Source organism: Micromys minutus, assembly GCF_963924665.1.
Source record: "Micromys minutus genome assembly, chromosome: 7".
NCBI lineage: Eukaryota > Metazoa > Chordata > Mammalia > Rodentia > Muridae > Micromys > Micromys minutus.
Genome location: NC_137976.1, coordinates 58,856,559 through 58,874,512, shown reverse-complemented (window position 1 = coordinate 58,874,512; position 17,954 = coordinate 58,856,559). Strand labels below are relative to the sequence as shown.

General features: G+C 48.2%; 1 protein-coding gene across 5 annotated transcripts in view; it reads right to left on the bottom strand.

Annotated features, from left to right (window-relative positions):
- Positions 1-17,954, bottom strand: part of KALRN (kalirin RhoGEF kinase) — a gene marked incomplete at both ends in the record, with an annotated part of 525,758 nt that overhangs the window by 22,606 nt on the left and 485,198 nt on the right. For 2 of the 5 annotated variants that reach the window (XM_080919248.1, XM_080919250.1), the window contains 2 exons: positions 12,194-12,457; positions 13,892-14,130. In XM_080919248.1, coding sequence (XP_080775374.1) covers positions 12,194-12,457; positions 13,892-14,130 — 503 coding nt within the window. Of the gene's footprint in view, positions 1-7,687; positions 7,748-8,777; positions 8,902-12,193; positions 12,458-13,891; positions 14,131-17,954 lie in introns of those variants that run through there. The other 3 variants (XM_080919249.1, XM_080919242.1, XM_080919241.1) reach the window with 2 other exon arrangements.

The following is a 17,954-nucleotide window of genomic DNA, read 5'->3' as shown; positions in this document are numbered from 1 at the left end:
TAGCCCTGTCTGTCCCAGAACTCACTCTTGTAGACCAGGCTGGCCTCAAACTCACAGAGATCCACCTGCCTCTGCCTCCTGAGTGCTGGGATTAAAGAAATTCATCTTGACTTAGGTGTGTGTGTGTGTGTGTGTGTGTTTGTGTGATATATATGTGAATGCAGGTGCGCAAGAAGGTCAGAAGCATTAGTTCCCCTGGAGCAGGAGTTACAGGAAGTTGTGAGCTGCCTAACATAACCTCAGACTTCAGTACCCAACTCTTCAGCTCCCTCCAAACCTTATTTATTTATTTATTTAAATTACCTTTGTGGTTGGAGAGTCTGGTCTGTTGCTCTTGATTCCTTGATTGTCCTGAGATTTGCTTTGTGAATCACTGAGGAGTGTTCGCTGAGGCTTACAGGTGAACTTCGATGGTGTGTGGATGTTTGTGAATCGAGGCAAATGGGAGGGTGGCTTTGTCTCTTCTAGTGCACACTCTTAGGAAACTCCTAGGTCAACGGCACTTGCAAGCTCGTAAGTGTACAATGTAATGAGATGGGCCAGACCTTCTGACTAGGGTGAGACGCCCCAGGACACACATGACTAAGAGCACAACACAGACACCAGCCCAAAACCAATACATTTTCAACTGGTATCAACTTCCTCTCGGGACTGCAATGGCTGAGCTCCTGAGTCACTGGGAAAGGGTGTGCCCAAAGACCTGTCATCACCCTAGCAGTCAGGGGATTAGAAAAGTTGTTGAGGAAGAAATTCCCCTCCCACTAGCACACATGCAACAAGGAAGGGCCTGAGCCTCTGCATTCAGACTTCCTGCACGACATAGGTTGAGTTGAGGACATCGCTCAGTAGCAAGACCTGCTTTTTCATCGGCTGTGTGACCTTGACCTCTCTGCCTCCGCAACTCTCTTTTTCTAAGAGAGTTGATTGGTTTTTGTTTGTTTTTGTCAGAGACAGGGTTCCTCTGTATAACAGCCTTGGCTATCCCGAAACTCCATTTAGACCAGGCTGGCTTCAAACTCACAGAGATCCACCTGCCTCTGCCTCCCAAAATGCTGGGACTAAAGGTGCGCGCCACCACTGTCTGGCTGAGAGGTGATTGTTAATGCGTATGGTCAACTTGAATTGAGATATGCCTAGGAGATTTGTAAAACACCACTCTAGCTGTGTCTGTGAGAGCATTTCTGAAGATGATTGATTAGGATGGGGAAACACTGGCTCTGAATGCAGGTGGCACCATCCCATAGCCTGAGCGAAAGCAACAGCCCTCTAGTGTGGACACTCTTCATTTCTGTTCCTGGTCATCACGAGGGACCAGCCTCCTCTCCCACACACTCCCGTGACCACAAGCTTCAGCCTCATCTTCGTCCCAGAGCATCAGTGTTGAAGGAACAATGACAGAAACCTGGAAGTCGTGAGGCAAAGCAATTCCTCCCTTTGCTGTGTTTTTTCTTGGGAACTTGGTCAGGAACAAAACTAACACAGGTGAGCAACTGTGTCCTCCCTGATAGTCAGGGTACAGGATGGAGGAATAGCTTGTTTCAGCTAAGGTCCCTTGGGCAGTGGGACATCCACCCGCCCTTATAGGGAATCAGAGCGAATCTGGGCAGGAAGAGAGTGTCTGGTTGCCAAATGCATCAGATACATTACAAAGCAAATGTTTTGTCAAAATGACGGGAATGTGATGCTTCACTTTCTTTCTCTTTAAAGAGTTCTTTTCATTAGTTCTGTTATTAAAATACAAAACCAGGCTTCAGTGGAAACATACTGGCAATGCCAGGAGGTCAGCTGCCTGACTGGGGTGCCGGAGTTTCATCTGTGTGGCCAGGTTATTTTGAAGCCCTGAATCTGGGACGGGGATACCAGAGTGTCTGAGGCTGGAGCTACAGGCTGGCTCTTTGAGGGTGAGATATCTGGGGCCTGAAATTGTGTGTTGGGAAGGAAAGATGCGCCAGCTCAGAACACTCACCGTTCCCAGGACCGAGAGTGGTCACTTCAGTCACCATTCCTACCCCACTCAAGACACCCTCCTAGTTTCTTCTGTCATGGTCTCAAAGCTTTGGAGGCTGACATGGTTCAGAGCCACGTCCCCTGACAGACATCACCCCTTAGATCTCCATGGCGTTCGAAGAGCTCCATGTCAGCACTGCACACTAGGGGCTGTGCAAACTGCCTGCAGAGAAACCCAGAGCTCAGGAAAGCTAACTGGCCCAAGGTCACGCAAGGTCACACAGCTGCCCGTATTCAGAGTCTAGGCTTCCCCGCTCTGGGTCAGTCCCCACTGCCTTTGTGTGGCATCAGTTTGCGTCCTATTTCAGCCCTGAGAAGCAGGACTGGGGCAAAGGGGAGCCCTGGGGGCTGGAAAGGGCAGGGCATGCGCACAGGGGGGCATGCGCACAGGGTGACGGGTATTTCAGATGAAAACCAGCCTGCGAAGGCTGTGATCTAAGTTGCCACAGGATGGTTGGTGTGAGAAGGAGGAATAATGGCTGGGGAAACTGAGTAACTGACTCAAGGGAACTTCTCGCTTCCTTTTCTTCTCATCTGCTTTAAATCAGTGTGTATGCACACAGGCGGTCATGAGCGTGCATTTGTGTGCCCGTGTGTGGAGGCCAGAGGTCAGCTCTGAGAGTCTTCCTTGATTATTTTCCCACTCACTTCTGACACGGGGTCTCTCACTGAACTGGGAGCCCACTGATTCAGCTGGGCTGGCTGGCCGGCACACTCAGGGATCTTATCTGTCACCTCAGCTCTGGGATTACTGTTGGTGTGGATGCCACCGTGGATGCTTGTGATCAAAACTCAGACCCCTGTGCTTGCATGATAATCCTTTTACTGACTAAACTGAACGTTACAGCTTTAAAAATTGGCTTGTGTGCATGTGTTTGCCTGCATGTGTATGCGTGTGTGTGTGTATGCGTGTGTGTGTGTGTGTATGTGTGTGTGTGGTAGGTGTTGGGAACCAAACCCAGGTCTTCTGGATAAGCATCAAGTGCTCTTCACCACGGAGCCATCTCTCTAGCCCTGAGTTACAATGTTTTTGTACCTCAACTCCCTGCAAAGGTAGAAGAGCCGGGGAGACGGGAGGAGAGGGGGACACGCAGAAATGAGGGCAGTGGTGATCGCATAACTCGGGGAAGGTCTTTCCTGTCCCTGAACTCTGCTCTTCCAACAGAAAGGATGCTTATTTAGGTTATAAAGGTGAGGTGGCAAGAGGAACCCACAAAAGCACAGGCTCCCGAGGTGCTGTTGAAAATGCTACGTCTACCCCAACTAGAAATTTCCTCCCCAGTTAGCCTCCTTTTCCAGGAGGCTAGCCTCGCCACCTTTCAGAGCCCTTCTCCACGGTGCCGTCCTCATTAGCTCCCTAAGTCACATAGCTGGCAGCTGGGGGGTTGGGGAGTCTTTCTCACTCCGATGGATTGAGCGCTGCCCAGAGGGCTACGGAGCTCGGTTAAACAAGTTAGAATGCATGTAGTTAATTAGGTTTGAAGTAAGAGCTGTGCTGAGAATTCTGATCCGTGGAGATAAAGACCCAAGTCTGGCAAGTGGTTCCGAGTTTTCGACCTCACCGAGTGATTCAGGCAGGGTGGAAATGTGGGGTTGAGGGGCTGTGAAAACCTTTCCAGAGGTGTGGTGTGGATGTGGGAACATCCTGGCAGCAGCTTTGAGTCCGAAGGGAAATCTAGCCCAGGTCAGAGAAGATGTCGATTTCTTAGAGACAGGTCCTGACTAGAGGCAGATGCTGGGCCTGGGTACTCAGGCCCCAGACCTAGCCTGGAATGTCACTTAGACAGGGGGGTGATCATGGGACTGAAGAAGCTGGCAGGCAGCCATGTGGCTCTAAGCCCAGAGGAGCTGTTCTCAAGAGACACCAGTGTTTCATTTTTATCCTCATTTGGAAATTTTTTTTTTTGCATGTAAATTTCTTTCACACATAATGTCCCCATTCAGTCCCTCCCCACAAGGGTGCAAGGAAAAGTGGGACTGCAGGCATTCACTCTTAAAACCGCTCTCCATGTGGTGTGGTGGCAGATGGAGAGGGGATGCAGGGACCTTGTGTCTGCCTTGCTGTGGCTGGTGGTATGGGCTGCCATACTGGGAGTGGATGGTGTATGTGAGACTATCCATGAACACCGGCTGACAGAGGAAGGAGGGGCTGCACCAACAGCCTCCCTTCACGTCAGTGGCTCATTAATTCTGAAGATCCAGTGTGCTGCGCTCTCTTACACTGCTTTCTAGGACAGCCTATGTCTTCTTAGAGTACTGTGGAGACTCAAATATATACCCGATACATCTGATGTAAAGAGCCAGCAAACTGCCCCGTTGAGAGAAGGTAGGGGGTGTCTTGGTGACGTCATTCTCATGGAGGCAGAGGAGTCATTTATGGTGTGCTGCGGGGTGAACACGCTGCTATCAGCTCAAGGGTGGTTGGTCGGCAGAATGGGACTTTCACAGTTGGAGTCCAGGCACGGAGCATGGGTACATAGTGTCAGGTTTTGGGGTGCCAGGAACAGAGGATTAGAGGGGGCTGCTGCTCAGCTCAGAGAGAGAGCGCAGAATACACTTCCAGGAGATATGGGTGAAGTTGGGCCTTGGGAGCTTTGGGAGTAGGTTCCAAACTGTCAATCACCTTAGCAGCAAGAGGCCTTTCGGAGGAAGCGCAGCCATCTGGGTTTCAGTTGGTCTTCACATGCGCTGACAGCCATTTTCACCTATCACCTCTGCTGCAACGAAGTTCCTTTTTCATCTTTAAGAGCTTGATGTTCAAGATCCTACGTGTGTTTTGTCCCGGAAGTTACTAAGCCAACATTGGAGATGATGGCTACCCTCAGGATAGTGACGGGTTCAGAGGAGCTCTTGGACACTTGGGAGGGTCAGCATGGAATGAATGCCAATGGTTGTCAAGGCAACCGTGTCGGATACCCTGGAGCAACGGGCAGATCCACGAGTTCCCCTTCGAGCATTTAGGTTCAGTGAACTTTCTGTCTACAAGAAGCCTTGAATCTCAGTTACCACGTGTAAAAACTTTCTGTTCTTGTAGCGACACACATTGGGGCTTTCTTTTGCCATCAAGAACACCCTGGCATCTTTGCTTGGGGAGCCAATAGCATCTCCCAGGGGCCCATCTCACTCAATTCACCAAGAAGCTACCCAGCTTTGAATATATTGAACCTTTGAAATGGGTTTACTTGGAAGCAGGGCTAAAGGGTGTGTGAGCATGCTTTCTTCTTATCTAAGTAGAGAATGAAACATCTGACTAGACCGATTGACTTTCTCAGTGGATGACACCTGGCGCATCCCTCTGTGTTCACCTCTTCTCTGACAGTGTGGGAACCACACTCTTCTCTCTCTACCCTGTTACAGCTAGACAAAGTCCCAAGGTGCCTTAGGACACAGATACCTGGCTCCTACCCCCTTTATCTGGTCTTCCCTTACTTGCAGTTGACCCCTTCATGCCAGCGACATCTGGCACGGTGATAAAGCACCATGGGTAAACATGTTGACAGGTATGGGACCCATGCACACCAGTGCCTAGCCTATGAAATGCACGGCAAGCCGTCAGGAGTCCCCCTGCCTTCCCCATCTCTAACATGCATTTAGGCTGTGAATGCCCACACCACCTCCTTCCGCAGCAGAGTGACCTACTGACCCACACCTGCCAGACTTGGCTCTGGGGCAGAACCCACACCCACAGGGGACTGTTTTATTTGGACAGAGCTCCCATTTTCAACCAGCAGACTCCTGGCTCAGCTCAATTCAGGTGGCTTCTTCCACAGCTGACTTTCCTCTTCTTAGGCCACTTTATGGTCTCTCATGTGTCTTTTAGTTGCTTTCACAATATGGTGGCGAACTTCTTAGAGGTTATGCCAAATAATAATAATAATAACCTAGCTAGGTGAAAACTTTAGGGCTACACATAAGAAAGGGTTTAGGGAAACCTACTACTGTTATGCTAAATGAACATGGTGTCAAACTGACTTCTGAATATTTATGTTTGTAACCATAGGTCATATTTTTATTTTATTTTTTGAGACAGCCTCTCTCTCTCTCTCTCTCTCTCTGTGTGTGTGTGTGCGAGTATGTGTGTGTGAGTGTGTAGCCTTGGCTGTCCTGGAACTAGTTCTGTAGACCAGGCTGGCCTTGAACTCAGAGACTCACCTGCCTATGCCTCCTGAGTGCTGGGATTAAAGGCGCGCACTACCAGTGCCTAATAGAGAAGCTTCTTTTCTGTGTAGGGCAGTGGTTAGATCCACGAACAAATGACTTCGGAGAGCTCAGCCATACGGAAGACACGAGTGTTACCCGTATTGCCCCCAAACCCCCAGGACACTGGGGACACTTAAGAGAGGGGACAGAGAGAATAGAAGATCTGGAGGATGCAGAGGACTCAAAATGGCTGTTGCATCCACGAACTCATCTCTGTGGTTATCTGCACAAGATTGGACCTGACAAGCTTACACCAGGAAGAGGCAAGAAACACATAAGGCCCTGTCCATGGCTGAGGGGCTATTGTCATTTCTGGGGTGGGGGTTGGGTTGTCCTTGTTTCTTTAGGGACATAGTTACTGAGATGTTACCTGTGCTCGAGTGAGGAACCCCGATTAAATTCAGCAGGTATTTAAGAGTAAGACAAACAGAAACTGTGAAAGGAGGAAGGTGACTTGTTGGGAAGAATGGGGTTTGGAGGGAGTTGGGGAGGTAAGAGCAATAAAGGGGTGTAGATGTGATAAAAAGTATATTCTGTATGTGTATGAAATAGTCAAAATACATTTAAAAATTAAAGAAATTATTTTGCATTGGAGGAACTCTATGGGACACCGATTTGGAGAAAGATATTTCAGTCTACCCTGAAAGTCTAAATAGCAAGGCAAGCTAGGTCCTGCTTGTTCTGATTCTCCAGGGCTTGTAGGCTTATGTGGTTGTAGACTTGGCAATGAATGTTCAAGATGGCGGGGCACTATTCCAACTCCCATATGCATGCAAACTGGAGTGTGGGAAAGGTCTACCATGTGTTCCTGCCAAAGTTCCATGAGAGAGGCAGTTAGGTGGGCCTTTTCATATGGTAGCTATAGCCACTGACCCTGCCTGGCCCCTGGAAGTAGGCGAAAGAATGCCAAAGTTAGTCCTATCTTGCTTTGTTCTTAATCAGCTACAGTGAACACAGTAACTAGGAGCCAGGTCATCCAGAAAAACCATAGAGCATCAAAGGACTAGAGCCCAGAAGATCAAGAAGAGAAAGGGGCACAGGGGAAGAGGAAAGAATAAAGAAAAATAAAAGGAGAAAAACAAAACAAAACAAAACCCAACCACTGGATGGCTCTTCTCCAATGTGAGCCAACCATGTTTCCAGCTGTTTTCTATGAAAAAAAAATGTATTCTATGTTTCAAATAATTTAGTTGGGCATTTTCTACATAAAGCCAAACTTTCAAGGAAGAAAACATTAAGAAAGCATTCAAGAGAAAAGCACAAGGTTTTGTTTTTAAGATGATACCAAAGTAGAGTTTCCTAGCCAAATAGAGGTGAATTTAGGTTTTGTTTTGTTTTGCTTTGGTCGGGATGGGGACACCCTAAGATCGCCTGCCGTTACAGAACCACTATCCACTCTGGCTTCTCGCAAGATCACTGTTAGAGAACAGGCTGGGAAAGACAATTGGTGTAGGAAATAGGACAACATAGCTGCTTCTACCTCCATACTAGTATTAGGGTCAAGATCATCACATTCTGACTCCTCGGAACTGTTCGTCTCCTTGGTTGGCAGCATGAAGAAGGGGGAAGAAAAAGAACACAGTTAGAACACAGTAGTCTGGCTAGCAGGGCACACCAGAGAAGCGTGGGCATGGGAAACCAGGCAGAGAAACAACCAGGTAATTTTCAGGTGGGGTGTGGGGCATCATGGCAGCAGCATGCTCTCTTGGGGGGACTGTGGACACCTGTTTATCACACTGGGAAGAGCAATGGAGGTGACCAGATGAAGCGTGAGTTTGGGAATAAAACTGTCCACTCTGGCGAGGCTGGGACTTCCCAATTTCTTTTCCCCAAAAGGATCTTGAATAGGTTTTGGTTGCTCTTTGCTTGGAAGGCAAAGTGACCAAGAGATAATCAATGTGTGGTTTGCATTGTCCTGAGGCAAAGCATTTCAGAAGAGTCACCTAACAAGGTGGGTCACCACGTTGTTTCTAGATGGGGAAAAATGAAGGGTCTGGCAAGCTCACAGTTGATAGTTCAAAGTAACAGATAATTTAAAAACCAACCGGGGCTTCACCAATGTGTCTCCCTGTTTTTTCCCATGTGTAGTGGGAACGTAAGGAAATTGCTTAAAAGTAATGTCTGGGGAAAAGAAATGAAACTTCACTAAGAACATGGTGGACTTTAAGTGCCAAACCTCTGTCTTCATGAGATCAGGGGTTTGGAGTGTACTCCTTTAACCTAAATGTGTTCCCAAACCTAGGCTACTGAGTGGGTATCTTTGAGAAGTTTAGTATGAACCAAGCATCTTGCATTTCTAAGAATGCTGCAGATAATTTTGCTGTAAAACATCTGCTTAATCATAAGAGAAAAGGAAAAGAGAGGTACTTACTTGAATCGAAGGTGCCAGGAGAAATAAAAAAATAAAAAACAGATTGATCTTGCATGCAGAATCCTGCTAAACTACTCCCCCTTTGGTCCCCACACTGGGCAGTGGATAAGTAGCCAGTCCCCACCCACCCACACTGTCTGTGAGAATGCTTCAGGGAGGGAGCAGATGACAGGGACCCAGTTCCGCACACCTTACTCACTTTAACAGACACTTTGTTGCCCAGAATATCCTTGGGTTTACGAGGCCCTGGGGCTTCATTTTTACCCGTGTTCTCCACGTCTGCCCGCTTTCTCATGCGTAGAGTGTGCCATGAGCATGACTTCCTGTTATACCAAAAAATGCACCAATCAAAATGGCAGGATGGAGCAGAGCGAGGTGGTGGGTGGGCTCACCACCGCTGTGTATCAGAGGAGCTGCTCCAGTGAAGCCCCTGCCAGCCTCAGGGCCCCAGACCTTTGTACCAGCTCCTGCAGTGGCTGGGGCTGACCTCACCTCGAACTGGAAGTGAGGATGAACTTTGACCCTTCCTGAAAGTATGCTAGGTAAAGTACAGAATCTGGAAAAGATGGGCACCAGGTCACCAGACCCAGGGAGGTTTTCTTTGAGCATCTGATGAAGCCCCTTAGGACTGAGGTGGTGTTTTGACAAGGGCATGATGGATGGAATAGTATAGAATAGGAAAGACAAAGGAAATGCATTTTATTCTGTGCAAACAAGCTGCCGGCACCTTCTATAATAGCTCATATATTATCTGGGGCAAGGTGATCTCAAGCGCAGGGGCAGGGGGAGTGCCAGAGTTTCTGAGGAAGCTGCCTTGGGAAGTGGAGGCATATACTCCACACATATCTGGCTTTACAAGGGCAGGGTTTCCATGTGTCTCTTCCACATTACTCTGTGTTTGTTATAGGGCCCAGGCACTAAGGGGTTCCTTCTGCCTTCCCAGTTGGAATAAGACCCAGTGTGTGCTCCCAGGGAAGCGGCAGTGGCCACGTTCTTTCATACAATCTGTCCCACTTGGGGGCTGGGTTCCACTTCACAGCTCCAGAAGACAGGCTCAACCCTTGAGTCTCATATCTGTCAGAGTCATGGGCAGCAAGGGCCATGACCTAAACAGTATCAGGGACCTGAGCAGCAGTGGTGTTTCATGACCACAGGACTGGCATAAGTTAGTCTTTGTTTGGAGTGAGGCCTGTATCCCCTTCTGCATTTGCTGGTTAAATAGGGGGTTCTGTGTATGAGACTCCATGAAGAGAACCTTCAGGAAGGGAGAGGCAGGTGAGATTCAGGAGGAAAATACCTCCAATGCCTCCTCCATAGCACTCCAGAGTCACCGGGAGCTGGAGGAACCCAAGGTGGACGTTCTAGAAACATTTGTCACCTAACACACACCCTCAACAATTAACCTGAAGAGGAACAGCCAACTGCAATTGTGTTCTGGCATATTTTGGGAAGAGGGATCGATCCAAAGACCAGAGCTTGTTTCAGAACCCCTGATCAGAAGCTCCCAGGACCTCCCAGAGCACCTGGCTCCACCTCCTTTACCCCAGTGAGAATCAGACATGGAAGACGCCCCTAGATCGGATGACACTGCTGACTGCAGACTTCTGCCTCTTGTCTTTTATTCCCAAATCCATGGCCCTGGCTCCCCTGGTAATATCCTGAGTCAGGGAGGTCCCTGCTGAAAAGAATCCCAAGGCAGAAGGTATAGGATGCGTATCTATTCACATGTAGGACATACGCCTGTTTACTGTCACCCTCTTGGCTCCCCAGTGTGCTTGGTGAGGAATGTTAAAAATAGCGCAGGTGGCAGATCAGAGGAGCTCAAGAGGCAGGAGAGGTTCGATTTCAAATTCTTCTTCCCAGAAGAACACGTCAGCACGGTTTGGGGAGCTTCCATCTCTTGGCCACAAGCCCAGCGACTGATGTGGACACAGTTTCAGTGACATTTATATTGTAGGCATCCCTATGGTCACAGCAGAGCCAGGAAAGGGGGAGTGGGTGAGTGAGTGACTCACCTCCAGTGCCACCAACCCTTGTAAAACTGTGGCTTGCAAGAAACCCAAGGAGCTAGTGGGTGCATCTATCTTTTCTCTTTGCTCCTCTCTCCTAAGACCAAGACACCAAAGGTGGTGGTAGGGGGTGGGGAGAAGTTGGGCTCAGTGTCTAGGAACACTGCCCAGTAAGAGCTACCTCTGTGAGGCTTGGCTATATCAGGGCTCTGGGGCCTTTCCATCCAAGGTTTCTGAAATAAACATCTCATAAACATCATAAAGGATGGACGGGCAGGGCCTACTTCACTGTGGGGGCACTTCTGATTTCTGTGGTCACCTGGAGAGACCATGTGACATCAGTACCTTCCTCTCCCTGACAGAAAAGGGCCAAAGCAGGGTATTCCTGTTGGTGTCGCTGCTCTGTCACCTCATGCTAGTGCCTTGGACCCTCCCACAGGTGACCATGAAACATGGGAGCTGTGAAGTTGTGAGCAAAGCAGGCTGACACTGTCCTATGCTGCTCACTCATGACATTAGCACCTGAAGGACACCCGGGTGCTGGGAACCCTCTGGAGAGCAGGGGCTCTATGTCATTCCCCTTTGCTGAAGTCACAGAAAATCCACAGGGGATGCTCAGAGGAAAGGGCGGGGCCCAGGACTTAGCAGCAGAGTCACTTTTGATACAGGAAACAAAACAAACCCTGTCAAACACAGCCAACCAACCCAGAAACTATAGAAAAGAAACTAAAAAAAAAAAAAAAATCATTTTCACATTCAAAGTCTGAGAATAATGAGATGGGGGGAGGGTCAACTAACCTTTAACCTCATTAAAACATGCTCATGGTGAAAATTTATTTTACATATTTAAAATATTACATTTATAATTATTAGTTACATCACAGGTACAATGATTAACATTGTGGCTCCTCATATTGCACAACCTGACTTCATCCATAAGGGTTTCTTTAAATAGTGCAAAATGCTTTATACAGGAATGTGTTCCGAAGGGTTTTTTGCAATCAGAATAAGGAAAAGGAATATCTTACAAGTTACCATGAACATATATTAAAGTGACAGGGGAGGAGAGAAATAAAAATAAAAAGTTACAGTCTGTACAGAGGAACTGCCATGGACAACCCAAATTAAAAAACAAAAATCCCCTCTCTTTTGGGAGAAGCAGCAGGCTCTGACCTGTCCAGGCCTGGCATTTGTGCTAAGGTCATTTCTAGGTGCCAATCAAAAAAATATATATATCAGTAACTTCATACAATATAAATAGAAGTCCAGTCCAGTGAGTCCTGTGGTGGGCCAAATGAAGCAACGGAGGGCATGCCTTTTGTCCCCTAGGGTTTCAGTAGGGTTCTTTTCTTAACGAGTGGGGGGAAAAAGAAGGGGAAAGATGAACAAAAAATTATAAACAAAAGGGAAATAAAATCCACCATCACCACCATCACCACCACCACCCGACCCCAGAGCGGTCTAGCCTGGACCCCCGAGCTGCAGGCGGGCGGCTCCACACCCTCATCCTCCTGGCATCCTCTGAGCAAGCAGCAGCCATTCCCTACAGGGTCTGCAGTTGGACTTTCTTTTCTTTAGCTCGCACACTCCTCTCCCAGGAAGCTACTTACTTGATGCTCCCGTCGCTGCTTTCGGCCGATGCTGTGGCTTTGGTGAGGGGTGCCAGGATGCTGCCTGGGACCCAGCCCTCTGCTGCTGGGGAATGGTCACTGGCAGGCTGGTATACCAGACACATGTTCTGCTGGTTGACGGCGAGGACCTGGACCACCTCACCTTGGCTTACACAGATTTCGTTCTCCTTCAGTGCATAGTAATCTTTGATTACGGCCATGGTTGAGGTCCCGTTGCAGCCTCCTCCCAGGTCGTTCTGCTAGAAGTCAGGGGTGGAAGGCACAGGAACACAAGAAGGGGGTTTGCACAGGCTTGCTCTGCATCCCATTGCCCGGCCAAAGGCCAGACGGCTCACTAGCAGGATGGCGGGCAAGCGGAGTAGTCCTGAGTAAGGACATTTTTGTAAACATGCCCTGAAAGCACATTTTATAGTAGAACAGTATCATAACCAAAGCACATAACCAGGTATTATAACGGCTTCAGATGGTGCCCGGAGAAAGCTATGGACACACCTTCAACTGGAAGCTCCTTTCTAGCATGCAGCCTTCCTGATGCCATCCTCTTGCTGATGGCAGGAAGAACCTGTTATCAGCACAGGGGCTTGAAAGCACTTGGACTGAGTGAAGTCAGGGTGAATGTCAGGTCAGGAGTCACAGTCCTCCTCTCTATCCTTTCAGGAAGTATCACTTGTCTGTGTTCATCCTGACCCTCTCGGACACAGGAGTAAGAACGGAACTGTATCTGATGCACATGTAAGGCCCTGAGCTACCCTGTGAAACAGACATCCTGAGGTCTCTCCATCACTGTACTTATTAATACAGGAGGCGCTGCCCACGTGACCTCTTCATGTGAGTCATACCAGGGCAGCTGTGTCTAGACAAACCTGCAACTCCCCGTCAGGCTGCCACCTAGGGCATGGTGTGAGCCAGAAAATCCTCCATATGGCTGACAAAATTCCAAAGGGACCTCAACTGAGTCACACGGGCAGGGTTTTTCTAGGGTAGAAAATTATCTCAGGTGGTACGGTGAGAAAGGCAGGCGGGACAGTTCCTCTAGTACAGGGCTGAACTTACACGTTAACCATTCATTTGAACCAAATCAGCATCAACTAATGATTTGGGAAAAGAATTGGATCTTTAAAACTGGACCACATGTGTAAGAAATGCAGGTGTACCAATTCCCAGACCTGATGAGTTCTGGAGACTACTTAGGTCTGCTGGGCAGATCCGCTAGGTTTTTAAAGTGAGGTTTACAGTTTGGAGTGGAAAGCAAATTACCTGGCTCCTAACTTAGCTAGCTAGCACTTTGCCAGTTTTCTCCCATTCCCACTGTGGTTTAGGATGAAGCCAGCTGTGCAGACTAGACCTGCTGTTGTACCCCTGTGGTGTTTGAAGTGTGGACTATGGAGCCTAGCTTCACACATGCCCACCGATCAGCTTCTCCCTTGCCACACCAGCCAATAGAGGGTGAGCTTCCTTTGGTAGGTCCTGGTACATGTCATTGTTAGATGACTCTTTCTAATATGGCAAACAGGAGCTATGGTTTTAAAGCACCCATTTTCCCAACTGCCATGAGAATTTCTTCACATTTAATGGGTTGTTCCTGCTAAAATGATTGTCAGGAGACAAGGCTGTTTCCTAAGGATGACTTCAGGTCTTTGAGGTGAAAAGGGCACGGGCAAGCTGCCGCTTACCTTGCTGGCATCAAACTTGTCCCCAGGCTGGTGATAGTCGAACCCTGGACTGCCATTGGAGGTAGATATCTTCAGGGGTGGCAGAGGCGGGTTATAGCTGGAGCCCTTGGGGGGCTTCTCTGAGCCCACCGGGACAGATGAATAGGGCCTAGGGCTAGCTTGAGGAACCCTAGGGGGTTGGGACCGGATCACAGCTGTGTTCCTCTCCTTCCGCTGATACTCAATGGGGGACTGTAACGCTGCAGGTAAGAAGAGTGAAGTTACTCTACCTTCGGGAATCACACAAGGATGCAGAAGGCTGCTAGGTACCAGTGTTTATGCTAGGGTGTGTGTGTGTGTGTGCGTGTGTGTGTGTGTGTTTGTTTAAGGAGCTTCAGGAGGGGACTGGCTGCTACTCTGACACTTAAAACTGCCAGAAGGAAGTATGTGTGAGGCATTGGAAACAGGTAGCACTCAGAAGGCCTGTGTGTAGGGTCACAGGTCCCAATGGAAGGGGAGGGGATGGAACAGGTGAGGGAGAGATGGTGCATTGTAGCTAGAAGGCTCAGTGCACCCATTTTCCTTATTGCCATAGTAATTCCCTCACATGTAGATCTCGTCCGAAGACAAGGAGCAGTTGTATTAAATGACCTTAAAAGTTTCAGATTCAAATTCTATCTCTGGGGTGCATTTGAGGAACGCAAACCTTGTAGCAGTTAGGCAGCAGCAGATTTGAAAGGAGCAGGCAGAAGCCTTCCCATCCAATTAAAAAGCCACTTCGAGGCCAATAGGAAACGGGAGCTTAGGGGGTCTGTGGGGAGGGGAGAGGCCAGCTGGAAAATCCATGTGCGGATGGCAAAAGCAGGGGAGAGACAGGCAAGTGGCCGTGTGGGCAACTCAGAGGGTCAAGAATGCTGGCTTGGAGGGAGGGAAAGATGTGAGCTCTGCTCTGCTTTTCTGAGTTTAAGATTCAAAGGTTTGAGCACTACAGAGGTACAGCCAGGAAAAGCCACCGTGGTAGACTGCCATATAAAGGATTCTCAGGGCAAGCACAATCAGGCTATTTTTATCGGTGTTTACTGCAACAATTTAAATAGATTAACAGCTTCTGTTGCTCAACACACAGTGAAGGGTGCAGCATGCATTTCAACAGAGTCGATGTGGGGGGGGGGTCACACACCCCTTTCTAATCAGGTCTCAAGAGGGAAGATTGGCGGAGGTGCCCGCACGTGTGTCAGTAAGAAGCCTGGTCTTGTTCTATCACAGCATCATCTTCTCCGGAGCGTACCAAAATATCTAGCAGGCCTGCCTGAGCGTAGCCCCTGAAGCTCCTGGGGAGAATTCCGTGGGCATTAAAATTTAGGTAATAATTACCCAGTTCAACGGTAGCTCCATCGTTCACTATAATTAGGAGAAAGGTCTTTCAGGAGTGTCTAAAATCTGATCCATTGACTGCTGAAAGCAGTGTGGTTCTGAGTTTAAGCACATCATAGAATACTTTAGGACTTTCTTGCTCAGTAAGCCCTATAAACTGAGTTGCTAACTCTACCCTTGATGTGGAATTGGGGCGCTACATGGTTATGCGCACTGACTTCCTGGAAGCGCTGGGAAATACTGTTTCCTTCAATAAGCTATGAAGAAGGCTAGGCCTGTATTCAGTCTCTCACCAGCCTTAACTGAAAGGCCTCAGTCTTGAGATCGGGAAGCCTCTTTCTCTCACTCAGTTCCGGACTCAACTTTCCGACGGCTGCAAACAGATGTGTACTGCTGTGCTAAGCTCACAACTCGGACATTTCTAACAGGGAGGTTTGCCTTTTGGGTTCATTTCCTTTTACATCTCATCACCTGCCTGGCTTCTGCTCTTCCATGCCCCCTTCCTACCTTCTTTCCTTTTCTCTTTGCTTTCTTTGTTTGGGAGCACAGGACGAATGAATGTCTGGCCACTATATGCAAGAACCAGAGAACCAGCTGTCAAATCACTGGATTCAGACCCCTCCCCCCCTTTTTTCTAGACAGGGTGTAGCCCTGACTGTCCCGGAACTCACCCTGTAGACCAGGCTGGACTAGAACCTGGAGATCTGCCTGCCTCTTCCTCCCAGCTCAGACCCTTTCTAACAACTACTGCTTTTGTAGACAACTTTCTTAATGCCTTCCAGACTGTTTTTCCTCACATGAAAAATAAGCAGGATGTAGCCATGTCATGTTATGTGGGGATTAACTGTGAAGAAACAGACAAAATGCTTTGTTTAACTCCTGATGAGAGGAGGGGTGCATACACAGGAGCCACTATTATCAATTTTGTTTACTTCTGGTTTCAGCTTACTATTTTTTATTTTACCTTGGTTCTGAAGCGATGAGGTTTTGAAAACAAACTAACAAAAAAAAACAAGCAAAACCCTCATTCCCACTTTAGTCCATGAGAAATCCTTCCTAGCATGTAACTTAAATGAATCTCTTTTGCACACGCATATATTTTTGCTTTAAATCACACCAGGTACAAGCTGTGTTTCTTCAAAGTGTTTCTTCTGTGTTTCATTCAGAAACCGGAAGCTATACAGCTTTCAGTTCTAACCTGTGTTGTTTAATTGTCAATGTTTTAAAATAAAAGGGAAACTTGGGAGCTCTTAGTGTCTCCTGACCAACCTTCTTCATTTGGAAACATGGCCCCTAAACACTCCCTGAAAGCTTGGAACAGCGTTGAACTTCCATGTTCTGTCTTTAAAACTCATGGGATCTTGAGGCAGTGGTGAACATCCAGGGCCACTCAGAGAAAAACTGTCTTGAAAAACATGACATCCCTCCCCCCAAATAAATGACAACAACAAGAAATCCATGGGATCCTGTTTATAGTAGCCTTCTAGTTTAGTGCCCAGAAACCTTTCTTTTTTTAAAAAATGGAATGGGGTATGAACTCAAGTTCAGGTTAAGCAAGGACTCAACTACTGAGCAATGTCCCTAGTCCTAAAACCTTTTGTTTTAAGATGAAAATACTGTGTTCTATTCCTTACTGTGCTGTCCCATGCCAATACTGCTTGCCCACCCATGTACTCCTGCATGGGCAGAAAGATCTAGATCCCCTTTCCTTTCTGAGCAAGGCATGAAGAATCATCCCATCCCACCCTCTGCTAAGATGGTACCTCTTACCTCTCCCCAGAGCATTCAGTCCCATACTAGACACCTGGTGAATGGTATGTTCACATCATCCGAAAGAGTCTAAGACTGCACTGGGAAGAAGAGGAGGGAGTCCTTACGAGGGTGGGCCCATGAGAGGATGCCTGCATGTGTGAGCACACCTGGCCATTCGGTAACAATCTTGGTAGAGGCAAGAAGTACGTACCAAGGTGGTCTGGTGTTATGTGCACATTCATGCTTGAGTGTATGTGGAAACCAAGAAAGGCACATGCATGTCACAATCCTTGCTGCTACACCAGTAAGAAGAGATGGGGCGCCTGGGGTGGGTAAGCATGCACAGGCGTGTATGTAGGGGGGCAAGCGGTTGTTTGTACAGTGCAGATCTTACAGATAAGAAGAGGTGATACATGAAAGTGATGTCCTATGTGTCTGCGTGTGCTCGTGAGCTACTCAAGCACTGCATTGCTGCATTACTGCATTGCTGCATTGCTGCATTGCTGCCTTGCTGCTTCCATTTGACCTTTGCTTTGTTCAGGTTCTGCTCAGGAGAGCTGTAACCTTCCAGCTGATCGCCTCCTCTCATGTGCTCAGCTAAAGGTGAACAGACCCCAGCAGGGACAAAAGCGGAACCCAGACAAGATAGCAACCCCACTTCTCCTCTGACTGAGGATGCCTGTAGGGTCCCCATGGCCTGAGTAACCTCCAGTTTGTTGTGGCAAGTTTGGATACTACTGAGTTGGGCTTAGCAGTTGTTTCTCATTTGAAAGGGACGAGGGTGGCTAGATGGGTAGCTTAGGCAGGCTCTCTCACCTGTTAGGAAAGGAGGAGAGATTTGAACTGCTATACCAAATCCTAGAGTATAGCAGAACTCAGCTACAAGGTGAGAAAACAGGAATCACAGAACTCAGACCCTTATAATACAAGATGTACTGTCTTGTACTTTCCCCAGATT